Here is a 27,366-nt window from a genome sequence, read left to right as displayed (position 1 = left end):
CAAATTCAATATACCTATTATACAGTATCTGATATAAGGGCCATATTCTTTGCTGGTTTGAAAATTGTTCAATAAGAATAAGAATAATACAACGTGTTTTCATCATCCTGAAAAAGACAAATGTAATGGACATAACTCAACTTTATAGCAGAATATATATTTCAGAAAAAAAGCCCTAGTATTAATGATAAAATAAAATAATTTAACTTTCTTACTATTGTTCAAATTATCATGTTTATTATAAATTATACAGTCTCTTATTGAGTTTGGTAAGGTTTGAAAATGCTAAATAATAATAACAATAATACAAATAAAATCATTGCACTTCCTGCTCTTTACTGTGGGACGCATTGACCAATCAGAGGAGCGGGCTGGAGTGGACGCATGCGCAGTGCGTGTGTACGTCCTGTTCTTTCCCAGCAGTCCAGAGGAGCGGAGTCCAGCTCTAAGAGACCTTTCTCCGAACTACTGACGAAACGTGAGTTTATTAAAGCGTCAACTTATCGCTGAATGTCGTCAAAGTGTTTAAATTGTACTCTGGCTTGTTAACAGTTTTCGAAAAGGTTGTTTACGGGCTGTTGTACGTCGCTAAACGCAAACGACGTCATACCAAACAAACCTCCTGTCCAAACAGAGCGACCTCACACAGTCCCGTGAAGGATCACCTGCTTCTTAACTGTGGGTTGCACATGACTTGTGTTCAGGTGTTCAGGCTGTTGTTATTGTTATTGTTGTTGTTTTGTGTGTGTCGTGTTTCAGAGGTGAGGTCTGCTCTGTAGGATCCAGACTCACACAGTGCTGCAGCTCATGGGACAAACAGCAGAAGTTTCTCCACGTAAAATGTGAACTTTGTATTGATATCATTGAATTTCAGCTAATCCAAAGTATTTGTACCCCCCCCCCCCCTTCCTTCCCCTTTGACCGTGTGTTCCTCTCCTCTTCCTTCTCCTCCATGCTTTTACTTTCATTTCCTCACTTTGGACTCACTGCAGAGGGAAGAAGCCCTCATCATGGCCACTGCGGCTGCGTCCCCTGCTGTTCCTCCATCCGCCAAAAACAGCCTGAGAGAGGATCTGACCTGCGCCATATGCTGCGACTTGTTCCGCGACCCGGTCATGTTGGACTGCATGCACCACTTCTGCAGACCCTGCATCTCAAGGTACTGGAGGGGAACCCAGGGGCCCGTGACCTGCCCACAGTGCCGCAAGGTTTTCACCTGCAGGCAGTTTCAGACCAACTACCTGGTCACCGCCATGGTGGAGAAGGTCAGGGCCACCACCTCGCACTCGTACATCCAGAACCTGGAGGTGAGTTCGCCCCTCTAAGTCTACATAGAGTAACCATCATCCTGTTGGCTTCCTTCCATCATTTTATTCTTGGTCATCTGTAGAGTGGTAATCTTAAACAAATAACTTCCAGAGTTAATAAATTATTTATCAATAAGCGTTCTGTAACCTTTGAGTTGTGTACGTTTTGAATACAGTGTTCTAGTTTTCTATTCAAGTCAACATCTGTGTTTATTTCCCTTATCTTAAAACATATCTCGCTTGAATTGCTCAGGACAAAGTTCACTCTACACTCACTTTATATTACTTTGTATGACAGGCTATGTGGCAAAACAAAACACAATTATAGTGTTAAATTATTGACATCTGTCCAGGATCTGAAAATACCATTTCATGAATGTTTGCCAGTTTGATCGTTTTATTTCTGATGACAGATGAGTTGTGTCTAGGGGTTGCAAATTTCCGGGAATATTCAAAGTTGGAAAGTTTCCATGGGAATTAACGGGAATATATGGGTATTAACGGGAATAATAGAGATGGTGGAATTGTTCTGTAGAATAAGATGAGAAAAAAGTTTGTAAATAAAAACTAATGCAATGCTAGAATTATAAATTGTTGGCCAAACAATTGGAATCGTCTGTAAAAATATTAACAACTGTTGGATAAATTAATATAAATAGGCCAGATGAACAGATGAACAATCTTCAATCAGCATGCTAAAATATTTCCCCCAGTAATATCATAGAAAGTTACCGGACTAGTCCTGCACACTACAGCAGGCCTCAATAGCCCTGCTGTAGTGTGCAGGATGCTGGGAATTATCTGTGCATGAGATCGAAGAATGCACAGTGGAGGGTTGAAATTCAACATGCAGCATTTGCTGCATTCCATACAACTTTAAAATAGAGTTTTGAATTAAGTTTTTATTGCTCAGCATTTAAATTCCCATGGAAAGTTTCCGAAAATTGACTGCAAATTTTCCACCCCTTTGCAACCCTAGTTGTGTCATTTTTTGCCTTTGCCATACTCTTCACTACGGCCTCGTCATCACTGTGTACAACATCTGTTATCGCCTAATCCCCATCTCACACAGTACTTTCTTTTGGCAGTTGCTTCGTCCTCCTTTTCCTCAGTGGGTTTTTATTTGTTTTAAAAAATCACCTTGTAGATTTTGCCATATCTCTCTAAATTTGCCCCTACCCTTGATTAGCTATCGTTCCCTGTTTGGTTAGGGTTTTTGGTTCTGATCAGATGTTTGCAAATGCTCTGACAAACAAGACCAGGTCAAAACCTAGCACACAGCTGGACCATATAGTACATGTTATGGTACAGCAACACAATAAGTAACATATTAATGACGTAATTGCATCGTATAGCCCTTTTTCTGTTTGCACTTCGACTCATTAAACTGACTTCATAAGAGGGGGGGGGGGGGGGGGGTCGTCTCTCACAGCCTGCGGCATGAAAGCGACGCCCAACTCCAAATGCAAAAAACACATCAGCAAGCTTGTGAACTCAACACAAGAGTTGATTGATGAGCTTGTTATGTGCAGGTTGATGAACAAAAAAACAATAACAAAAATAAATACAAAATTGTAATTAGTAATAAACTCACTGTTTGGGGTCCTGCACTGAGAAACCGGCCCTAACAAGTTGGAGCTGCTGGTTGTAGGAGCATAGTCGGCGATGCAGTGCAGTGTTTCCCTAAATTGCCTAGATTGTCTTGCGATAATCTATTTAGTCCTGTAGCAATGTAATGATCATAATGAACCAAATTAAAATGAAACTGTTGCAAGCATAGATTCACTCAGCCCCTCCCAGCTCTCTCTCTCTCTCTCTCTCTCTCTCTCTGTTTCACGCTCTCATTAGCTCTCTCTCTCTCTCCTCCCTGCTTTTCAGAATCTTTTCAAAACCCAACTTAACAATTTATACAATATATACATGTCTCTGTTAAGGTTTTATCATTGTTTTGTATATAAAGTTATGCACACTACATTGTTTTTTAGTTATTGACTAGTTATTTATTTAATCTGCCATGGTTTCTGTCCACACGCTGATTTGTTTTTGCATAATTCTTGTCCAGAAACAGCTGAAAGAGACGTTGGAGAGCCACCGCCTGCGGAGGGAGGACTACCTCAACAGTCTTCACAGAGAGAAAGACAAGATGGAAACAATAAAGGTACAACACTGCCCTGGGAGGGAGACTGGAGGGATGGCAGCACTTAACAGATAAGAACACACATGTTCCTCTCTAATGGCTGTTTGCAATACCTCGTCCTGCATGTTTAGTTGTGTTTGCAGATGTGGAAATTGACACTTGGAGCTTTGATATGTAAAACCTAATGGGTTTTTGCTTGGCTGCATAAATATCTGTCTAACACTTGACTCATTTTAGTGTCAGTTGTGCAGAGGGAATCCTTACAGGATAATGTTTCCGTTAATTTTGCATTGGCAGAGAAAACCTGTTGCATTAAACCAAGAACCTTTACTTTTGCTTCAAGTTACATAAAAAATGGACAAGACTTGCATACATGTAATGGCACTAGGACAGGGGACAGAAAGGAAAGCATAGCTAATGTACTTAAGGCAGATGGATGGTAAAGAGCTTGAGTTTATCCGTGCAGGCTGTGATGAGATGATGAACAGGAAATCTTTCCTCTTGTTCCTCTCGAAGACACTTTGTCTTTGCTGCAAAGTGTTGCTTCACTGTCTCATTTTTGTTCCTCTTTAGAAAAGTGCACTCGAGTGGGAGTAATTGGGTGTTTCTAAAACCCAGCCCTCCGTGATGGAGCATCAATCTTATTAATAGTTGCTCTAGCGCCCGAATGAAGTCTCCTGCTCTAAAGTGAAGGAAATAAATGTAGCAGCAAGCCTCAGGTCGACAGTTCCTGTTCACAATCAAAACTTTTCATAACCATAGATGTAAATGAAATGAAAAACAATATTAAAATCTTAATATTAGTAATTAATTATATCTCCATTCTGCCTTGCTGGCGGTTTTCTTTTGGTTTTTAATGCTCATGTATACAAGATGCTCAGGTTTTGCAAAAGACTGTTAATATATGCTTATATACAATCAAATTGAATCGTCCACCTTTTGAGTAGGTGTTTATTTGATTTTAAATACGTCATCTTAATGTTTAATGTCTGTATGACAATATTAAATGCCCGTCTTAGTTTGAGCAGGTTATGAGTGAATTTTTTGCAAGTATTCGCGAGAAACTAACGTTTGTACAGAGCCTGTTTCATGAGGAACATAACACGATCATCATGGTCAGTAAATCAGCATTAATGCAGACTCGCTGCTGGAGAGTGTATAATTTATTGTCAGTCCCTGCTGTTTGGATTGGGAACCCTCCTTACAAACACGCAGACAGAGTGGAAGTGGATAGCGAGAGAATGCGGGGTGTGTTTTGTTAAGACAAGCCACTTGGCATCTTATCTAACTCCTTAAGTGGTTGAGGAAAAATTACAGCGCTGCCTAAATACAATCTTGCTTTAACATCACTGAATCCTCCCTTCAGAAATCTGGAGCAGATCTGCAGGTCCGTGTCAAAGCGGAATTCCGAGCTCTCCATCAGGTACTGGACGATGAGGAGTCGTGTATGCTGGAGCAGCTGAGGAGGGAGCAGGAGGATGAGCTGGAAAAGGTCCAGCGCCACCTGGAGGCTGTCAAACTGGCGGTGAGGGAGCTGGAGGAGAACATGAGAGTGCTGCAGCAGGCTAGTTCCTCCACTGACCACATCATACTGACCGAGGTGAGCGCCTTAGTTCGGACAAAAAGTCTAAATGTGTATTGATGTTTGTGTTTCTCAAAGTAGCTGTCGGGCCATGATTCATCATATCTGAATAGCATGTCATCTAATTTGATTTGTTTGAAACTACAGTTTTTTTTAACCCGATTTTCTTTCATTTCCTGCTGCAGCTCCCACAGCTAAGGTAAGTGTTCATTTTAGTGTTTCTACTGATTGCCTTCTGCACTTTGTACCTGTCATGTGCTTATTTGATTTCTAACTGGATTTGTGCAGAGCTCAAAGTTTGTTTGCCTTTTTCCCACCACAGACCATATACACAGGTGGATGCTGCCCCAGAGTTCGACATAAACACTTTCAGCAACAAATACATGGCCCCCTTACAGTACATCACATGGAGAAAGATGTTCAAGTCTTTGAAGCCAGGTAATAAGCCAGCTCTTATGGGCTTCACAGGGAAAAGATTTCAGCCAAAAACCAGTGCTGCCTCATAAAGGGGAGTAATTAAGATGTTGAAGCGCTAACAGAATCACAGTGATGACACCACTGTTCCAGTGATGGGATATTTATTTGATTTGAAAACTGTTGAATTCTATTACTGAGTAAATCATCAGTATTATCACTTTATTAATTGTTTTATCCCTAAGGTCCGTCCCCGCTAACGTTTGATGTTGACACAGCGCACCCGAGCGTCAGAGTCTCCAGGGATAAAACCTTGGCGGTCGAATGTGACGGCATGACATGGCACTCGGACAACAACAAGCGCTTCCTCCAGTGCGTAAACATTCTGGCTGCCCAGGGCTTCCACACAGGGCGCCACTACTGGGAGGTGGAAGTGGGCTCCAAACCCAAATGGGACCTGGGCGTGGCCTCTGAGGCCGTGGACAGACACTCGCGGATCAAGCTGGGACCAGAAAGCGGCTACTGGACTCTGCGGCTGCGTAACAGGAACCAGTACTCCGCCGGCACCCAGCCCTGGACCAGGCTGCAGCTCGGGTCCTCCCCCCAGAGGCTCGGCGTCTTCTTGGACTGCGAGGAGAGGAGGGTGTCCTTCTACAATGCAGACGACATGAGTCTGCTCTACTCGTTTGCCAATGGGCCGAGGGGCAAGGTGTTCCCCTTCTTCAGCCCGTGCATCAGCGGCAGCAGTCAGGAACCTCAGCCTATCAAACTCCTCCACTACCCGCCTGTTTGGCTGTCCGGCTAACATGGCCACAATCATCTTTTAACAGCTTTTTAGTTTGTAGGAGCTGTCAATTCACTTATTGGCCAAAGCCTGTTCTCACACATTACTTTGAGGATATTATTGCCGTAGTTTACTTTATGGTGCCATATCACAAGAAGGTTCTAGTTGCGATTATGACTGTTTATTACCAGATGCTTCTATTTCATATTCAATATACATCTTTAAAGAAATGATATGCAAATCTCCACTTTAAATAATAATTTCATTGTACTGTAGATATCTGAAGAGGCTCATCAAGGCTGTTGGTGCGATCAGCACAAAAGCATTAAAAGCACACTATCATTTCGGGTTTAATGTAGTGAAGCTGAGAGGCATCTAATCTCAGGCTTCACACTGTTCAGCCAATGATCAGCTCAACATGTAGACCTGATCTTTCTAATGATTATCTCTGTCTGTCGACTCATTTCTAAACTGTTTTTTTTTTTTGAGTCAAATCATCATGACAGAATAGAATTTTACTTTCAGATTCTGTTTAATAAAATAGATTTACCTGATTTATACATTAGTCTGAAATGAAACGTTGGTAAGTTTTTATTTAGGATGTTTCTTGATGTTACTTTATAGCACTTTATGAGTTTCTTATGCTGATTAAGCTTCTGTTGATTTGTCATTGCACGTTCATTTATACACTTTACATGTGCCTAGAACACGTGGTATCATGCACTTGATTGTTTATTAGTTGTGGCTGAGAGAACGACTGGGATTCAGTCCATGCAGCACATTTTGCATTGTTGTCATATCGTTGAGATGCTTCATAGTGTACAAGATCAAACAAACAAAACAGTAATTGTAAAAAAAATTTGCTGATACAAGTAATAAACCAGATCACTTCTTTCTTAAATAAACGCTGTCTTGGATTCTTTTTCTGCAGCTGTTGCACTGCACACTGTCACGACCTCACTTGAAATAATCAAGGATGTTATTAAGCATCATCAAAGCAGAGCACGCCACCGAGAACGCGGCACTAGATGGGAATCCAGAGTCGTTCGGCAAGAGCGACAGCCGGAGGGTTGTTGACTCCCCTGCACCTGGACCGGAGCGTTTGAACACACAGGCAATCTCTGACACTCCAAACAGCGAGGATAGGCGGGCTCTCGGTTATCTTCGCAAACACACGAGAGCCCCGGCGTCCTGTTTCCTGCTGTCAGGTGAAAGGTCGGATAAACAGAGTGACAGTGGCGACTCCTCTGGACTGCCGGGATGGCCCTCGGGGGCACGCCGCAGCCGGATGCTGTTGCCTCCTCTGCTGACTGGAAAAGGGGCACAATGAACTGCACCAGAGGGGACCCATGCTTTTCCTGCCCAGCGGCTATATACCCCATATGGGTGTGAGTGCACCGACCGCTCACATATCACACACTAATACCACTGGTCGAGACAGGAACTAACTCAAGCTCCTGAATTGAATAGAGCTTTAGTATTAAAAAAATTATGTCCAAATACATAATCCTCTCCGCTTAACCCAACTATATTTTGTTTAAAACACCTTCAGAGTCCAGGGGTCAATTTTGAACAACAGTCTCTCTAAATACAATCCGTCTGCACAAACATTTACATTAGTTCTGTAAATATTTCAGTTTTTTTTTGGCATCATGATGCATGAATGATTGCCTGGAAATCAGTGAAAATGTCAAAATAAAGCTGTTATATTTCCATGTTAAAGTGAAATAAACGAATTCTGAATCCACCCATTAGTTTGGATCTGTACAAAAATTCTATGGGTTCTTCTTTGGTCCATGTCCCATCCCTCCGTTACAAACAAACAAACAAACAAACAAACCTCCTTGACTGTGTATAAACACTAACTGTTTGCCAACAAGTTTTGGGATCTCCTGGAAAACGAGAGGATTCATCAAAAGGGGTTCATCCCATGACCATAACGTTTGTAATGTTCGCTATATCGACTTTATAAAGTGACATTATGTCAGTGGTATGTTTACTACTTGTTTTGTGAAGAGAAAAGTTAGTATTAGATTGAAACGTTAGTATTATTTAAAGAAAAGAACTCCAACTCATACATTTGCTTGGAGCTGCGAGGGTTCACTGTCCAGCCCCCTACCACTTAATGCATTAGCTTCACAGGTAATCAGTCTGTAAATAATTCATATTCAGACATGCTGCTGTGCTGCTCCTTCCTCTGACCAGGCAGTCCTTCATGATTGAAAGCGAACACGACCTACAACTGGAGAGAAATTTTGGCCAACAATCAAAACACAACAGAAAAAAGACCCACTTGAGCAGTGACAGCCACTTCAAAGCAGCTTGGCAGTGGGCTTCGCCGCACACGGGCCTGTGGGTGTGAACTTGGGCAGTGAACAGCGGGCTGCATGCGTGCACCACATCCTTCCTATGATATGTGCCGTGGATCTGTAATGTGTTTCCTGACCTGAGGACGGGCGGGATAGAGTGCTGGCACTTCAAGGACGGGTCCTTGAATCCTCCGCTGTCTCTCAGGAGCCAGCAGGATTATAAACTCAAACCCTTTTCATCTGGCTCGGTGGGGGCCATCACGCTGTCCTGCATGACAAGTTATTGTTTGTTATGTGGTCTGAATGCTTACGTGTGCAGATTGTTATTATGCTGGACACTGCAAGTGTTTTTATTACGTTTATGACCTTATTGGTTTTACATTCATAATGAGATTTGGTTACTCTCTGGACGGAGCTTTGTTACACTATCAGCACGATTTAGTGAGTTTATTTTCTTCTAAAGCCGAGGGCACTGCGGGGCTCGGACCAGGGGAACACTTTAATTACAACCATTCAATCACAGCATTGTGTTTTAAGGTCACAGAGGTGCTTTGCTGTAAGAGATCTGAAGGGACACGCATTCCCACACAACAACACAAAATGCTCCTTTGACCCCTGTTATTCCCCACACTGCTGATGTTAGTGCCTCCATTGCTGAGAAATCACAGAGAATAACAACAGAGTCATATTGAGAGAAAAAATATTTGTTTCTCAGTCGTCTTATTGACAGCTGCTTGATGGGGGGGCGGGTTTTCAGCACAGTCTGGAGTCAGCCAGTGTTGCTGTTGTTGTAATGGATTTCCAAATGCAGCGTTGTATTGATTTTACAGTGCCTTGCTGGTGTTGGAAAGCACAGCTGTCTGGAACTGATTGCACTGGCTAGAATGGGCAAACTGGTTCTTTGGTGGCTCCACCACACATCTGACTGGACTGGACTTGTAAATAGAAAATTGGCAGCAATTTGTGCACAATCATAGATATAGCTCCCTCAACCATGTCTGTTATCTGTAGATTGACGTGTGTGTGTTTGCAGGAGTGGTTGCATGTTGTTTCGATCTCGTTCTCACTGATTAGTGATTTACAGATATGATTCGGAGCAAGTAAATAAGGAATCTTGCCTTGAAATGCGTGTTTGTGTTTGTGTGTGTGTGTGTCTGTGTGTGTCGGAGAGAGAAAGAGCGGTCACCCAGGTGCCCTCACCTCCTAACCTCTTTTGACTTTTCATTTCCCAGTGTATATGGTACATGAGTTTTCAATTTCCAAAAACTGTCTCTCTAAGATAGACAGGGTCTACAGCACCTCGTTGCTCTTAGTACATGACTTTCATTCACACACTGAAGACTCCCTGAGGAGGATGGGCATGGGGGTGGGGGGGGGAGGTTTCTGCACAGTTAAGCTGTTGCTCTGAGTCATTGTTCCATCTGACCCTTTGCAAGCATAAAGACAAGCTGTTACAGAGCGACTCCCGAGGCCCCTCTGATCAGCGTGTTGAATGTGGAGAAGAATTTGTGCTCTTAATAAGAAAAGGACCCTTCTACCTCAAATTAAAAGCAAGCATTTGACCTGAACAGGTCAGTTTACATTGACATTTATGGTGTAAGAGGAGTTACAGACCAGATATATAATTGACCAATGTTAATATTCTGCTTATTTCCCTCCAGAGGCTGTGTCTTTGTTCTCTCAGTGCGGGTTGTTTGCTTCATGTGGTGATGACACTGGCATTTTCCTGTGGTGCATTCAGAAGAATTTCTGATTTTATAAAGATGACCTGCCAAGCTAATTGGAGACATTTCAAAATCAGAGGAGGAGAATAATTATCATGCTAATAACACACGAAGGACTGAAGAATGGCCTGTGCTTAAAATGTTTCCTAGCCAGGAGGTGAAATATATGATTTTCTCGGAGAGACAACTGGATCGTGGATGTCTTTACGTTTTTGTAACTTCTGTTCAGCACCAAGTGTTTATCAAGTTTGGATGTCTGTATCTTCTGGGTTCTTCCAGGAGCGATTTAAACACTCACAAAATATGAAAAATAAACTCCATATCACTGAACTGTGTGACCTATACTTTCATTTATAATCTTACAAAATGTATAATATCATTAAAGGTCTTAAACACAGAAGATGTCAATAGTCTTGACTGGCTTTACACCCCCCCCCCACCCCCCCATCCCCATTGTAGCCAAAAGTAAAGTTTTGATATAAACCTCTGTCTATAGGCTGGTTTAATATCTGGTAAGTCATAGGTGGGATGCAGAGCGATGTGATTGATGTCGGCAACAGTATAATTGTCTCATGCATATTATTGACAGCCAAGGGCCTGGCAGAGTGCCTCTCGGATGCCAAGGGTGGGGGGGTAATCAGTCACTGTAATCATGCAGTGTTGGGTTATGGGTCATCCAGGGCCTGTGCTGATGTCTACTCCCCAACTTTCTTATAAAATATATAAATAATGAAACAGGCTACTTGAACTAGGCCCCACGTTGTTGATCCCGTTGATCGAATACTCGGTTCTGCTCTATATCATGTTGTGAACATCATATTGCAAAGTGTGATGCAACATATACATTCAAACAGCACCAGTTTAGTCAATATGCTATCATTGAGGCATTTAAACAATATAACGTTATTCTTCAAATTATATGTATTATTTACACAATATATTATCATTATTGGACACTTGAACAATAGAAATATATTCTCTAAATTATACATATTATTCAGATAATTTATTAGCACATATATAATATAGATATAGATGATATAGATGCTTTTTTGGTCTCACTCATCATGTTTGAAACATCATATTGCAAAAGTTGACTAGGTATATATATTATAATATTATGTATGGGTGTATTCAATTCTCTATTATTTATATTATTTATTAGTTTTTCTATTATCATAAAAATATATATCTGTTTAAAAAAAATTCATACAACCTATAATGCCTTGTGTTTTCATAATGAGATAATTCTCGCCACCATCAGAAGTATGATGGCGCCAACCTATGCAAACAGGGAACACGTGCACGCACGTACCACGCACACACCTCCAACTCAGCGTGTTTTTATATGAACTGGACGGACGCGTGTGCATGCGCTCCCGTCACGAGCGCAGGAAAGGGAAATCATTGTAAATCCCATTCAGAGCCCGATGCATCCTCCAACCAAGCGGGAGGGAGAAAAAGTTGTTTTTGTACTCTTTTCCTCAGTTTCTGCTCCCTCCTCCTCTCTGACACACACACACACACGCACGCACACACACGCCCACACACACACTGACTGACATCCACCTGAGTTTGTTCTCCATCCGCGCACATTCATTCAAACCAGCTCTCCACTCTCGCTCCAGCGGAGTTGGAACTTATAACAGCCTCGATCTCTTTCTCCCTTTTGTCTTCATTGTTTTGACTCTCACACCAGGAGCCTGAGGACTGAAGACTGCTGCTCTTCTGGACCGGAGATCTGGAGATGAAGACAGACTCTACGCTTCTCTGTCGGACTTGGATTGGATTAGCGGTTGTCTCAGGTGAGGAGGCTTCTCGCCCTCAAAGTTTCCAGCGCACTACTTTTTTTTACGTGGCTGTCGAGCTGACCATTAACTCTAAAGCAAATAATTGATCCTTTATTTACTTTTACAGAGCTCAAAGATTTTTTATTCCAGTTAAACTGAGGGATTTAAACCGAAGCTGGGTGGATCCTGAATTTGAGACTTTTCTGATTTTAATGACTTGTTTTCGAGATGTTTTATTTATTAGAACGTCTAGATTATTTTGTAATGAACATCGAGAATCCCTCGTGTTTGCATAAGGAGCATCATTTTTCTGTCTAAATCCACTGAATTAATGAGACTCCACTGGCAGTTAGGCACTAGGGGGAGGCATGCTGATACCGCGTTTGATAAAGAAGCAGCTGATAATTGATGATGCTACACTGAAGCAGGAATAAACAGAGGATTTTTTCTTCCAGTTCTACAGTGTTTTACATTATAGTTTATGTGAGCCTATGTAGGTCAAGATCTTTAGAGGGAGAGTTGGAGCGGAGCTGACTCATGTACTGGACATGAGGAGGATACAGGGACAGAGTGGGGGAAGATTCCTTCACGTCTCAGAGTGGGGCCTTTTAATGTAATTTTATTTATGTGCAGCAAGGGAAAGGTAGGAGAATATTCAGTACATTGCATTTCATTGAGCTGAACCTTTTATCCAAAGAAACTTGCATTAAGTGGATTCAACCATGAGGGTACAAACCCAGATCAACATGAATAAAGAAAGTACAATATTCTTCAGGATTATCACTTGTGTCCAGTACAGATCAACTTGTTGCAAGGAGTTCTGGGTGATTTCCTGAGTGATCTGCCACCACATCGTGGGCTTTTAAGACTTCAGAACTCATTGAACAAGCTGCAACTACTATAACTAACAGACTTTTAGATTTGAAGCACTTCGTTTTATTTGCACAATTTTGTATTGTTTACTTGAAAGAGAGGCGTCTAATCGACTATATTACTTTGAAATCTGGTTGAGAATTGTTTGAAGTTTTCCACAGTGTTCCGGCACTGACTGAATGTTGGGCTGGGCGATACGGCCATATTGATACAGAGATAATAAAAAATTCTTCATATCATATAATAATTGAGATTAATGTTACGTAATTATGTGTTATACCTTCTCACTGTGTTTTGCGTGAAGATTATATTGAGAATGTGATTGTCTGAGTTGTGCATCACTGAATTGGGTTGAACAGCTGTTTTCATGAGGACCAAGGAATATGTCTGAGAGGAGCAGACACCATATGGCTGCTCAAATCCTAACTTCAGGCTGGAGGCATTGGGGCTCCTTGCTCTCATAAATATCACTGGGCTGTGTGCCGGGGGGGGGGGGGGGGGTCACTGGACATTCGGAGGAACAGATAAACAGTGGCTCTGTTTCTCCGGTGAAAGGATGAGGACTAAAGACGATCACATCCATTTCAGGCACATCGCTGACCTCGGCTCAGTCACAGTAAACCTAATCAGGCTTCTGCGTTGATATAGATTGTATAACTTCTGGTGTCTTCTCTTTTCACCGGGCTACGTGCTCCAAACCCAAAGCAAAGTCAAAACACACAAACTAAAGTTTTCTCATTCACCCACAGTGTGTGTCTTGGAAGTGTGTAGCTCTGTCAGAAAGTTCCGTCCTCTGTCTATAAGGCTGCGCGTGGTTGTATCTGGGGAAAGACTTATTTTCAACGTATAAGTAGAGGCACAATGTCCTGGAGGCAGAAAAAACAATACTTTTAAATCAGAGACTCAAGTTTTTCAATTACATCCTCACAGTGTGTACTCTTACTGCAGAAAGAGGCAGTGTCCAGCACGTGTGTGTGTGTGCGTGTGTGTTGCTTTGTGTTGAATCCAACACTGACCCAACTCAAATGTAGAAAAGCTATAAACTATTTACCTTTTTTTTGCCGTCTGACTTTAAAAGTCTCTCGTTTAATAAGTTATTTGTTCGCTTTTTATTTATCAATTAAATCTTTATCAAAATAGAAATATCAAATAATAGGAAATATAAACAGACATTTTAAATAATAAGAAATAAAAGATTCATACATGTCACATATAAGTGACATGTGATGTGAGAAATTCAATTAAAAAAACAAAGGAAGTGTACTGCATTCAGTCACTGGTGCTCTGAACAACTTATTAGTTATCTAATTTTTGTCTTGTGCTTGAATATTAAATACTTTATCCCTCAAATAATATCTTACAATCCCTGAAATGTCTTCAGCTTGAGGAGTTCCACATTTCAATGAGATCATGCTGAGAGCCCTGGTTTCTCATCGTTATGATCAGCGGGCAGGGTTGAAGGAGAGCGGTCTGTGGAACTGCCAGCCCAGAAGTCACTGTCCCTGGTAGAGGGGGGTAAACACAGCAGTTGCATTTTTTTGGAGTTTTGAGATTTCACCCCGAGCCATTTCCTACCATCCTCCTGTCACGCTCTGTCTCTGGTACGAATTAGGCTGGTTTGAAAACATTTATTACACAGCTACAGACCTTCTGCCTCATTTTAAAGAGACACGTTGGCGCAGCTTCTCTGGTTGAGGATAACACATAAATGAGTTGTGAATCCCTGATTGATTCACCTCCTCCTGTTTTTGTTGCATGATAATTAGCTGTTTACATTCCCGGTCAGAGAGGCCACATATGAAAGCTGCAAATCTTTCCTTTTTTTGGGGGTTTAAAGCAGAGCTCCAGAGCCAAATGATCTTTGGCTTACCCTGGGTCTCGGGTACATATTGTTGATATTGCTTTTAGCAGAGTGTTTTCTGTACGCATACCTCTGCTTGATCAGATCATCCCAGAAATCTGACTCTTGACTTTGGGTATTATTCTTGTCGTCCACTTATAGTGGTTGAGTTGTTTTAGCCAACAATAGCCCCCTATTCTCAGCACTGATCTCGGGATTCAACCTCAGGACTCTGAGGAGCAGACCCTCGGTGTCTGTCCTTGAGTATCTTGTTCTATCAGCTGGAGAGCAGCTCGGATGAGAGAGGAATGCTGCTGCCGCTGCTCCGTGTGGGAAGCTCTCTGCAGTCAAGTCCAAATAAATAGGGAGTCCGGTGCCTCACTCATCACTGGCATGGAGCAGTAAGGCCCCTTGGGCATTCGGATGTCTGGTCACTCACTTTCTCATCATGCTAAAGACCCGACATCCCAAATATGGCTAGAGCTGAGAGATAAGCTCTTTCAACACCAGCAATCTGAGGCAGAAGCCAAATATGTCTAAGCTGGTGTTAGGAAGTTGATGAAAACCATCTGTGGTAATGCTGTTGCTGGATTTCTGACCCCTTCATGTTTTCTGTGCCCTGTTTTTAGCCGCACTTGCAGCATGGCTCTTTGGATGGCACAGTCACGTGGTTGGTCCGTGATGTGGGTCAAAACCGAAAATATCAATATCTGCTGGATGTATTGCCATTCAAAAAAAATCTGTATTTTTCAAAGCTCTCATAAAAGTTGTGAAATAATTGCCTGGTGCCACAAAGATATCGTACAAAGCCAAGACAGACAACTTTTTCATGTGATCCCTGGTGTTATTGGTTGTGTGTGGGTGAGTTGGGTGAATAATCTTAATGCTACTACAAAACTGTTCCTCTACACAGTGGTTCTGTCATTACATCAACAATCTGGAAAGGCGGCTGAATCCAGTGAAGCGTGATACAGGTAACTAGAGAGTTGTGGTGGCAGGCTTTATGTGACCGATAGCTGCCGCATGGTAGATTATTTTTGTTGGGCCAAAAACCTTGCACCTTTTCAATGTACAGTGAGCAGACGCGTCCTGAGGGAAAACTCAACCAGCCACAGTTTGGGTCATTAGCTGCGAATGTCTTCCCTCACATGCCTCAGAGTGCTGCAGTACATTTCAGCGTTGACGCTCTGACCCTGTGTTAAATGGAACACTGACTTAATACCTGCTGCATGCACATTGCAGTGCCACGTTCCGCTCTGCCTCCTCTGTATGTCCAGATCATAGTGTGATTATTCATTGCAGCTATTCACTTGACTGTTTTTACATTACTGTACTACTTACTGCTTGTTTCATTTGGTTGATGTTGTTGTGCAGGTTTGCCCCGAAACATCTTAAAATGCACATATGTGTTTATAAGGAAAAATCGGACTAAGTGAGCTGTCAGAGAGATGCTGGTATGGCTGCGGACTCTTGGGATTTGGTTTTGCCAGAATAGAAAAAGGTTTGAACATGTTTATCGGTCTTAAGACGGCTGAAGTGTATTATTATAGTAATTTAAGAGAAGGCAGAGATGAGATATCAAATAGATCTCGGGATTAGGACCTATTTTATGATCATCTCTCATGGAAGGTATTCCTAACGTTGAAATATTTTTGCAAAGAATGAAAAAGCGGAGCTCAAACCAGGACTCCTTGCTCACCTCCTCACAGCGGCCGGATCATTCAGTGGAATTAGTGATAGCTAGTTTCAGGAAGCTACAGAAATGATCGAACCTCCACCACCATCATTTCTGACAGCAAAGTACATTCGGGAATGAGTCACAGAGATAAGGTTATTTTTTGTAGTTCCTCATTCAGAATCGTCCCTTCATGGTAATTTTCAACGTCCTGAGAAATGAAATGAAAGGTTGGACGCAGCAGGCTCCCTTTTATCGCCGACCTTTTCTTTGCATTCTTCAGCCACTCTTTCACACTTGGAAAAATTACCATGCAGAGGAGGTCAGACCTATTGATTTTATTATTTTTCCCCCTCGTTCTCACTCCTTTCTGTCAGGTTATGAGTTTCATATTGCAGTAAGCAGAGAGCGCAGAGGAATTAATTTCAGTAATGCTTTGCCCACAGAGTGATGAACTATGACTGAGTATATTAGCCCACACATGATGTTGTACGAGTGAGAACCATTAAACACATGAGTGCTTTTAGCAGGAAGATGAAATAGATTCTATATTGCTTTTGGTTGTGACTGACAATGGATTTTGCACATTTTTCAGTTTAGCTTAAATTTGGCCACCTGCCACCATTTGGATTTTGTTTGTTCAACAGAGTTTTCAAGCCATATTGAATATGTATGAGATTTTGTGACTCATTTGGTAATATTACGAGAATTAGGTTGTAATTGAGAGGAAAGTCATAATATTATAAGAATGAAGCTGTAATTTAATTAGAGAAAAAATAATATCTCAAGAAAAAGACGTCAGAGGAATAATATTTAATACAGATAAGTCCAAATATTTTGACATAACACCAAGGAAACCATGTGTTCGCTGGACCTTCACTCCCTCTGGAGACAAACTCTACCAAAGCGTTTTGAAGCAAACACACACACACAACAACAAAGAATAGGCTTAAGTTCCAACCACAAACAAATATTTTAAGTATTTTGTTATTACTGACAAATGACTTTACAATACAATAACAATAGCATTCATTTAAACTCAGGCCACAGGCTGCTCCTTTGATATTCACGAGACTTTGTATCATAAAATTACAACTTCATTATTGTGGAATCATGACTTTATCAATCTAATAACTTTTTTCTTTTAGAATTAAGACTTTGTTCTTGTTATATTTCAGCTTTAATCTTGTAAAATTATAACTTTAGTAATGTTATGACTTTATCCGTATAAAATTATGACATTATTCTTGAAATCTAATTTCGTTTCCCTTTAATTGGCCATAATACTCAGTCGTATGTTTAGGTGATGGATATATCACCAATTTAGAGAATCCGGAATAATTAGGGGTTTGCATTCACAGCCACAGAAAACTAACTTTGACGCACAACTGAAGACTATTAACACAAGATTCAGCGTCTGTAACAGCCATTGAAAAGACATTAATTGTAAGTAGTGTTGTCAAACACTGGAGGGAAATTGCATTGTGCCGTATATTGCCTTTAAGATTAAGATGCATTTATTAGTCCCAAACACATGCACAGACATACAAAGGCACACTCATGCAGGTAGGGAAATTTAACCTCTGCTTTTAATCCATGCAGGACACACAGAGCAGTGAGCGACCATGTACGGCGCCAAGGGAGCAGAATTTGGGGGAGTAAGGTGCCTTGCTCAGGGGCACAAGACAGGGTAGGGAGAATCCACTTGGATTTTTGGACAGATCAATCCAGGTTTGTCTTTTGTTGTTTCTCCGTGGAGTGGAACCAGAGACGAACCAGAGACCTTCTCTGCCCATAGTCCAAGTTTCTGCCACTAGTCCACCGCCTCTCCTACCCACGCCTCTATTCAGAGACCTTTAATGGTTGACCACACATGTTCTGAAGGCAGAAACTGGATCCTGGAACAGGTCGGCTGTTAAGGGGATATTGCAACACCAAATACATTGCGTTGCTTAGAAACAAGCTTCATTGAGACTTCTCATCGGATTAACAACAGCCACCGTCGCTCTTTGTTCGAACACGCTGCTCAGAGTCAGGGAGCTGTGTGTTGGAAGTCTGCGTAGCATGTGTCTGGTCGCTCACACCTCTTTCCTTGCCGTCGGAGGTCGCTTGAGGTTCATGGGAAAGAGACCATTGGCCAAGCCTGAGGAAATTATCAGCTTCCCTCCTTTAGGTTTTCGGCACCATACTTGTTGACCCGGCACTCCAAGCTCTGACCTTGTTTTCAGCTGCTGCATTGATTTAGCTCGCCGGGACATCTGACATCTCAACAGAGACTTGTTTATTACCCAAAGGTCCAGGAGTTAGGTAACAAGTGCAGTAACCGGTCTCCTTAAAGCTTGGCCTCTGAACAGTCACAGCATGGGTTTCAGGTGGGTGCAGGTCACCACACTCGGCCTGGATCACATTAATCTGTGGCACTTGCTTGTACTCAAAAAGATAATCGTTTTTTTAGCAACAGAAATGTCATCGCCAGAAGCCAGGGCCAGGAGCAAGGACAAAGCATTTACCAGAATATGCGTTCAGTCTCTCTCAGCATGGGAAACCATTTCTCAATGATAGAAATGATGACATGCAAAAAAAAAAAGGTTCAGCAGAGAGGAAGAGTTTGAGCTGTCCGGTGTGCCTGTGAGGCAGGTACAGGAAGATTTAGTCAGGGACACAGGAAGTTGGCCCAGATGGCTTGTTGTCGCGGCCTTAATTCCGCACCCCTCCTCTGGCAGGATGTTGGAAAGGCCTAACTCCTCCACCAGCGCAGAGGACAGGGATGTCATCCTCCGCACTGGTAACAATGAAATCAAAGCCAGGTTGCCAGTCAGTCCGTCGCCTGACTGTGGCCTGGCCTTGTGTCCAGATGACAGAGGAAGTGGACTTAATTTCTCTCAGATAGAGAGAGAGGGAGTATGTTATAGCCTCGGGGCCAGACCGACTCCACATCCAGAGAGCAGGTCTGCTCCGTGATCTGCCTGGCCTCCAGTCCCTCGCTGGACACTCGGGGGGGGGGGGGGGGTTCTATTTCAGATGTCTCAGCCTTGGCCTTTTGCCACATACTGTGTCACTGAAATAACTGCGTAGCTCTATTGTCGCCCACGCAGCGCTCCTTGACTCTGTGATAAATGTAGTTCACCTCCAGTTGGTACATTTGTTGTCTCATTCAGGACTGTTTAATCATTTGAGTGTCACAAGGAGGGAAGTCACAGCTGTATATGAGGACAGTGGAATGGCCTGCCAGGCATTTCACTCATGTATCCAGTGTATAACCACGCAGCAACCGCACAAGTGCCTAATTATAATTCTCAATTTTCTAAACGACTCCCATGTCGCATCCTTTCTGCCGAACCCGAGGCTTCTGGAAAAAGCTTGACTTGTTTACACAAGGTTCCTCTTTTCCTGTTCCTGTCACATGACTGATCAGAGACAAATCTACAGAGGGAGCGAGGAAACACAAACGGCAACATCGTCTTCACTGTCCATGAAAAGAGGAAGTGGGAGAAGCGTGAACGTGATAAAGAAAACAGGAAATTGGCTCCCAATGAAAAACATTGCGCTGCCTTTCACACAGGCGTCAATGTAGCCCCGTGTCACAGCCGTGGAGAGAGACGCGCTCGTCTTCATCTGTACCTTTGATGCTCTCCACTCTTTCCTGCCTTGTATCTGTCGACTTGTCACAGAAGCTTTGCATTTGTAATTGGCTTAGGCTGCCGTATGGAACCTAGGCCTCTCCCCAATGTGTGTGTGTGTGTGTGTGTGTGTGTGTGTGATTTATCTTTAGTCTCCAGGTGTCCTCCACAGGCTCGGAAGTCCAGCTTCACTTCTCCCTAACTGCGACACAGCCACCGATATGAGCCCTGAAGAGAACTTAGCATAAGCACAAGAACATGTGCAGTAGATTTTTAAATGGGTAAAATATCCTCTGCGTATACGACTGCAGTCCTAAGTCCTCACGTACTTCTACTTCTACTTCTACTTCTTGTTTGGCCATAACCTCTCAAAACACCAGCACATAATGCATTGAAGAAACTATGATTGGCTCTGTAAGTCTGTAGAGCTACTTTTCCATTATTTCCCATTTACAGCATGAGAAAGATAAATGGCTACACTAGATTGCTGTTTTCAAACTACACAGTGCCGGTTCACAAACACATTCAGCCATCAGTAGGGGCAGCAGACTTGAAAACAAGTGATTTGAGATGCAAAGCTTTTTGATTTATGTATTTCTACTGCCAGCGGGCCACAACACAGCTTTGCAGTTTTCCTTTTTATGAATTCGTTGTTGGTTAGTTTTTTTTGTTACTAGGGTACAATAGTATGAGACACTGATGACGTGCAGAATAGGTCTCTGGCTGGAGTTGAACAGCTGAACATTACAGTTACATCGTAAGCATCGGTGTGCGCGGGATTTTCTCGATTAATGTAAGCTTTACCGTGCATCTGTATATGTTTTGCAGAAGCTAGGGGATTACATTTTTCACTGTTATCAATATCCCATTTCCAGTATATCTCATAAACTGTTGCAGAACTCAGAGCAGCAGCAGCAGCAGCAGCAGCAGTCCTCTGCACCTCCTTAGTATTGTGGCCCTTCAAACCTACGTAAAAATGAAGATGTTCCTCTGGGATGCTGTTAACACATTTACCACTGACAGGTAGGCAGTGGCACATCTTGACTTTGTGTCCATCAGGTATGTGGAGTGGACACTTAAGCGTGCAGCCTGACACACACACACACACACACGCCGAGTGAAAAGAAAAGATTGTCCTTGAAGAACTCGGACTTCTGACACTTGGCTAACGTATATTTATATACGTACATCTGGCGCTTCCATCATGACAGAGGCATGCAGCACTGAAAAGACAGAAAGGCCCAGCTGTGTCAGATGTAGTTATTTCTATATCATCACATGGTTAGCATGTCTGCCAACAACATAAACCAAACTGTTTCACTGCCTCCTACTTATCTGAATTACAGTTTACCTAAAGCATTTATAATTTCCTCTCTTTTATTGCCGGTTGAAAAATGTATATCAGGCTGAAATGTTGTTTTAGGCCTCTTGAACTGTCATGTTTGCTCGGCACATCCAGCTTGACCTGTTGCACTGTACACACGGACACGGACACATTCAGTGAGCTGTTTCTCTCAGTTAAAACCAAACCAAATAGCTTCATATGAAGACCTGAATCTTCAGTAATCGTCCCAGTCAGAGTTTAATTAGTTTTGCAAAATCCCCAATGATCAGAGCGTCAGATATTATGAATGTGATGAGCCAGATCGCAAAGTTTATAAAGTCATTTCAAGTGCTTGAAACATAGACAATTGGCAACAGGATTAATAATACATCCATTCAGAGGCTGTTGATGAGGTATTTATGTCTCTGTAGGATTTCACACATGAAAACAGGCCTGGTGTAATCGTACGATAAAAGCAGGAGTAGATCAACTATTAAGAATTTTCTTTATCTCGTTGGTCAAAATTGGGTGTTGCTTTTTGTTCGTTGGTAGAGGCTAATCATCTAAACGCTGCTGCTTATCTCTGCGCCGCCAGCTGGAATGCACGGGGAAAAGAAGGGAACCCAGCTCAAATATGTTTTTGGCTTGCTGCCCCATCGTCACGTTTGTAAGATGGTTGTCAATGAGCCGAACCATTTGAGTTTTTGAGATGTTGATTTGTCAGATGTTGCTATGGCTGCAGAAAATTAGAAATATTTCAATAATGGCCCAGGGCAGTGATTAAGACTGTGGGTGAGACGGCAAATGTCACATCAGGTGCTCCCGACATTTTCCGGAACTTCTTCCTGACAGTCCCCTTGGAAACTTTCTGAGTGAGGCCATGTGAGAGTACACAGCGATTGAGGGGTCATGTTGATGCCTCGGAGTTGAGACTGGAAGAAAACAAATATCTCTGGATGTCGATATGCTGTAAAGAAAAACACGGGTTTTCCTCCTGCGTGTGCTACCCAACAGCCACCCCTCATCTGAATGAGCTGGACAATCTCTAGCTGCGCTCTTCATTTGTAAAAGACAAGCTCTGGAAAAACTCGTGAGCCAGTTTTCCAGACATTTTCCAGAGTTCTGAAAACAGCTGTATACTTTACTTTTCTCCCCGCCACTTTGTGTATGCTGCCACTGTGTTCTGAGCTTTTATATGTATCTTTCTGACCACCACTGACCTCCAGTGATCCCTGCTAAGTTTGAAAATCAATAACCAGCCTCTAATGAGCAGAGACTGCAAATGTAGAATCCATTAACATCCAATAAACATTTGTTTAGTTTTGTCACAGTTGCATTGTTAATGAGTAGATAATGCAGTGTGCACTTTTCATGTCAATCTCCTCTTTTACCAAGCAGTGGTAACACTGCCACCGACTGAAATGAATCCAGACAATATGTTTGCTGTGAATAATTAAATAACTCAAGGGCGTCTCAAGAGTTTACTATTGATTGGATTGATTTTCCAGTTCTTGCTTATGAATCTAAAGCAGTGGCTGTATGTAAAAATGGCAAAATTTGTTACGGATGAGCCTCCATTTGAAATCTACCAGTACTAATGATATAAACTGGCGTAAAGGAGCTTAAGCCTGACCATCAATGTTGTCGCGCTGTGTGCAGAGAGCACCTCTGCTTTCTCACTGGCCACCTACTTGCTGCTGGCGCTGAATGGCCTCCGGCTCCGACTGCTGTGCAGAAACTACGTGTCCAACATATATGAAGACTGTCAATGATTTTACTTACTTCACTATCAAATGAGCAGTGAGACAAATGAGCCAGCGGACTGATAACGGTCATAGCAATCTGTCATGAAGCGAGGCAGGAAAGGTCGCGTCAGAAAAATGTGTTTATTATCATGACAAGATACGTTATCAGCCACAAACTTGCATGAATTGATGTGTTTGCTTTTCTTTGGCATTCGCTTCACAGCGCAGCGGCGTGTGCTTCCAATTATATTCGACAGAATGCAAACAGTTACTGATGGGATTATACTTTCTCAAACCATGTATGTGGCTGACAGGCTGACATGCATGCGTATCTGGTGTCTCACACGGCGCACAAATCATGTAGCACATCCATATGGAAAATATTGACATTTGGCACCGGGCATTTTCATCAGCGTGAAACATGGGGAGAGAACTTGCAGCATCAAGGCGGAGAGTCTCTGACAGCATGCAAGGTGCCCTCTTCCCACCTCTCATCAATCTAGTGTCCAAACAGCAGATACATCGGCAGCTGTTTTGGCCCGCAGCCATGTGTAGCTCCGTGCACATTAATTTATGACTTTGTGGCACCTCCCTCGGCAGTTAGGGGCACGCTACTTAGGATGACAGATGATGTATAAGAGACCCCAAAGTCTCGACAAGTCATGTGCCTCACATTAGCCCCAAACTCACCCTGCAAGTGGACCATGTCGGGAGTGCTGAGCTCGGAGTACCCCGAGGGCATTTGTCACCAACTGTATCAGTTTGAATGATCTATGAAATGTTTTCCTCAGCGTGACTTTGTGCCGGTGTGGGGACTTCTTTGCCCTCTCTTGTTTGACACTCGCGCTGCACTGTGATAGACACATCAGACGATCCTATCCTGTGTCGGATTGATTGCATTTCAAAAGCCTGTTGTCTTCCCTACACGGTGAAAGGCTTCTCTTGCAGGTTTGCCTCCCAAATACAAACATGTCGAAGTCTGTTCCCTCAGGGGTTTGCCTGTCAGTCGTGAATACAAAAATAAATAACAGTTTATAATTTGCTTTCTGTCTGTCAGGGTGCAATACCTCGACAGATTCAGAGGGAAGCATCCATCATTGTGACTTAGCTGCAGTCAGGATTTAGCACAGAGCTCATCACTCTCAGTCTGGTACATTTCACTATGCTTCCCCCTGTTAGCTCTATAAGATACTGCTTATAATATAAAACCAGGTGTCCTTGAATTATATGTTTAAATTACAGTATCTTTTTAAATAGTTCAAAATTATTTGTTTGTAGAAAAATATAGAAAATTATTGAGGATCTGTGGAGGTGTTGTTATGCTATCACTGGAGGAGGCCAAATTATAAAATGATCAATGACAAAACAAGTTATTTGTCATTGCCTTTAAAATAAGTGTTTTTTTTCTGAACCACAGGATTACCACATTTTTCACTTCATTACAAAACCATCACAAGCAAGGTTTTCTGATCTTTGAGAGGTGGCTTCTGGGTAGAGTACTGCATAACGACACTGATTTTGGCCCTTAAAACCAAAAGCTCTCAAGTTCCGTTGTCTTTCCAAATTGACATCATCATCTTTAACCTGTATGAGATATTTGTATGTTTTTGTTTATTTTCCAGTTTTGCGTCTGTGACGTGTTAGAAACGTCATCAACACATTTTCCACCTGTATTCTCACATGGGCTCAATTCCCTCCAGATATTTTACTCTACTTCCTATTGCTGGCATGAAAGGTTTGAGGAATTTGACCAACTGACTTTGACATTTACATTCTCACATATACGGCTCCTCTGGAAAATGTCAAGAAAATGTCCGTAGCTCAGTGGAGGTAGCCTCTACTTCTAGAGATTAAAGATTCAACAGGATGCAAGGACATGAACGCCCATGCTCTCCGTCTGTGTGAAGGAAAACATGTGAGCCGTCCGGACACAAAAGACATCTCTTGGGTTGGGTGGGTCGGTCAGACAGCCTGGGTTTGTCTTCACAGCATTTCAGGTGTGAGGAGGAGTGGACGCGTTGTGTTGCAGCGGGGAGGTGATGGGACCGAAGCTGGAGGCAGGTTCACATCTGAGCCGAGACAATATGTCGGGGGAACTTTGCTTCTCCTCTGGGGCTACGAGTTATAGAATTGTGAAGGTCTGGGGAAGGAATAACCTGCTGTGAGCCAAGCTGGGAACGAGTCATCGACTGCCACCACTTCCCACCGCCACAGCTCCTCAATATGTTTGTTTTGTATCAGCACGGCAACATTAGCTGTTGCACATCCACTCAATTCTTATATTGTAGGCTGTATGTGTTTTTAAATAATAGTTGTTGCATCTCTTTTAATCTCAGCACACAGATAGAAACAGATGGTGCTTGAAGCTTTTGTTGTCTCTGTGATTCCCAGCAGAGACTAACAAGGCTTCAGGACCTGCATTGTTTTGCACTGCAACTCCTTTTCTGTCATTTTTGTTGTTAGATGTGAGACATGTCACAGGGGTTAATCTTTTTAACCAGGAATGAGTAAGTTAGTTTTAGGACATACTTCTTTCAATTTGTGAAACATGTGGGAAACTACGACGATTGACCAAATTTGAGGAAAGGTTGCGGTGGTTGGACAACGTTCGCTCACAGGAAAAAGGTCGTACAGAATTCACATGGATTGGTTGAATTTGTGTTGTTTGTTGTGATTGGGATATCACAACATCCTGTTGAAAGGTTTTAAACTGGGAAAATCCTCATGTCCACTTATCCTCATATCTAAACTCTCTACAAATGTTATCTCTTTTGTTTAATCCTCACACAAACAGTAAAGTGTGGAATCATGTTGCAGTGACTCCAGAAAGTCAACAATGCTCCAAACTACAAAATATGACTCATTCAGCACACAACACAATGCTTCAGTTTCATATGAATAAAACAAATAAGATATAAAGTGTGTATGAGTTTAGAGTTGGGGGATGAGGCAGTTTCTCCTTGATTCTAATCTGTATGCTTAGCTAGATAACCGCCTTCTGGTTGTAACTTTGAATTTAGAATTCACAGTGGGATGAATCTTCTCAGCTACATCTTGGCAAGAGAGCAAATTAGCATATATCTCAAAATGTAAAATGAATCTAATATATACCTGCACGGGTAAACCTGCTAAAAAAAGGTGATTGTTTTTTTCCCCATTGCCAGAGAGGTTAGCCTTTCTGAGTTTTCCACCCCCGAGAGACATGTTCTACATCACAAACCTCATAGAAGCTCTCTCCCCTTGCATCTTGCATGGTATAAAGGGGAAAAGACCTTTGGCATTTCGTTCCCAAGACATATAAAGCAATGAATACACAGACAATCATGGCGCCAACACCTGGTTTAATCTGTTTCATAATGTCATGAAGTAAATCACATCTAGACTCCTAAAATAAGGAGAAGAAGAAATTAGCACGTTCACCCGGATGTCGTGTTTCCATCTCTGCCGATCAGAGCTGGAGGTGATAATTACTAACTGTATCCGTTCCCATTGCAGACAAAAGCCAGATGTTAGGATTGTGTGTCGGATTTTCTGAACCATTAGAGAAGGGACTACAAGGGACATTTAATAGTAAAGACTTAATCAAAGGTGAAAGCTTAATTTTGATAAATTAAGCTTAGTCCATACATCCACTATCCATCCTGCTTGTCCTGCAAAGAGTCACAGGGAGGAAGCTAGAGCCAATCCCAGCTGACAATGGGCGAGAGGCAGGTCGTCATTAATATCACAGTTTTATTGAAATGGTTTTATCTAAATCAAAAGTAAACACATGGGATTTCATTCAAAACCAGGAGCAATGTAGAAGAAGGACATGCAGCAGACAAGTGGCCTGAGTAGTGTCATAAAAACAAGAATGGTCGGTCTTGTTTAATATCATTGTAGATCATTTAGAACTTAATCAAAACAGGTTGAAGGACAAATCGAAGCTTTGTGATCTGACCTGCAGGGTAAAGGTTTGTGATAATCCTACTCTGCATATTGTCTCTTCACTTTATTCAAGACAACGTTCTTGAACATTGAGTTTCTGTCTATTTGCAGTATTGGAGGAAGCCCCAAGCCGATGAGTCTCCTTCCATTGGGACCAGCCTTTACTGTAAACATGATTATGGAAATATTTACATGAGAAGAGCGGTGCTCTATTGTGCTCCCTGGGCTGCAGGATGTGTCGAAGGAACGAGCTTTGTTTACAAGAATTGCAGCTGTCCAGAACGCTGGGTTTTGATTGGCACCAGGTCATAGTGA

General features: G+C 42.3%; 2 protein-coding genes across 4 annotated transcripts in view; both read left to right on the top strand.

Annotated features, from left to right (window-relative positions):
* The first annotated feature begins 371 nt into the window (after window positions 1-371).
* On the top strand, window positions 372-7,129 carry trim105 (tripartite motif containing 105). 3 transcript variants are annotated; one of them, XM_062393530.1, is made up of 8 exons: window positions 400-478; window positions 760-842; window positions 993-1,307; window positions 3,370-3,465; window positions 4,811-5,044; window positions 5,212-5,225; window positions 5,349-5,464; window positions 5,686-7,129. In XM_062393530.1, exons 3-8 carry the CDS (start codon window positions 1,011-1,013, stop codon window positions 6,243-6,245), a joined length of 1,317 nt encoding a protein of 438 aa, XP_062249514.1. In that variant the 5' UTR covers window positions 400-478; window positions 760-842; window positions 993-1,010; the 3' UTR covers window positions 6,246-7,129. The 3 variants fall into 3 exon arrangements, with proteins under 3 accessions (XP_062249517.1, XP_062249514.1, XP_062249515.1); XM_062393533.1 differs by lacking the exon at window positions 760-842 and having other exon boundaries at window positions 372-478; XM_062393531.1 differs by lacking the exon at window positions 400-478 and having other exon boundaries at window positions 490-842.
* A 4,643-nt stretch (window positions 7,130-11,772) lies between these two features.
* The window catches only part of flt4 (fms related receptor tyrosine kinase 4), a 52,024-nt gene continuing 36,430 nt past the window's right edge, over window positions 11,773-27,366 (top strand). Inside the window, exon 1 of the mRNA XM_062393529.1 lies at window positions 11,773-12,062. Coding sequence (XP_062249513.1) covers window positions 12,005-12,062 — 58 coding nt within the window. The 5' untranslated portion in view covers window positions 11,773-12,004. The remainder of the gene's footprint in view (window positions 12,063-27,366) is intronic.

This window comes from Platichthys flesus, chromosome 8 (genome assembly GCF_949316205.1).
Source record: "Platichthys flesus chromosome 8, fPlaFle2.1, whole genome shotgun sequence".
NCBI classification, from domain to species: Eukaryota; Metazoa; Chordata; class Actinopteri; order Pleuronectiformes; family Pleuronectidae; genus Platichthys; species Platichthys flesus.
Note: the sequence above shows the minus strand (reverse complement) of the source record. Positions and strands in the feature narration are given on the sequence as shown.

Bases quoted from the DNA above. Each gene is read 5' to 3' on its own strand.
- trim105 (XM_062393533.1), top strand. From the start codon at position 1,011: ATGGCCACTGCGGCTGCGTCCCCTGCTGTTCCTCCATCCGCCAAAAAC. The intron at 3,466-4,810 runs GTACAACACTGC...TCCTCCCTTCAG, and splicing joins ACAAGATGGAAACAATAAAG to AAATCTGGAGCAGATCTGCA. The intron at 5,465-5,685 runs GTAATAAGCCAG...TTTATCCCTAAG, and splicing joins GTTCAAGTCTTTGAAGCCAG to GTCCGTCCCCGCTAACGTTT.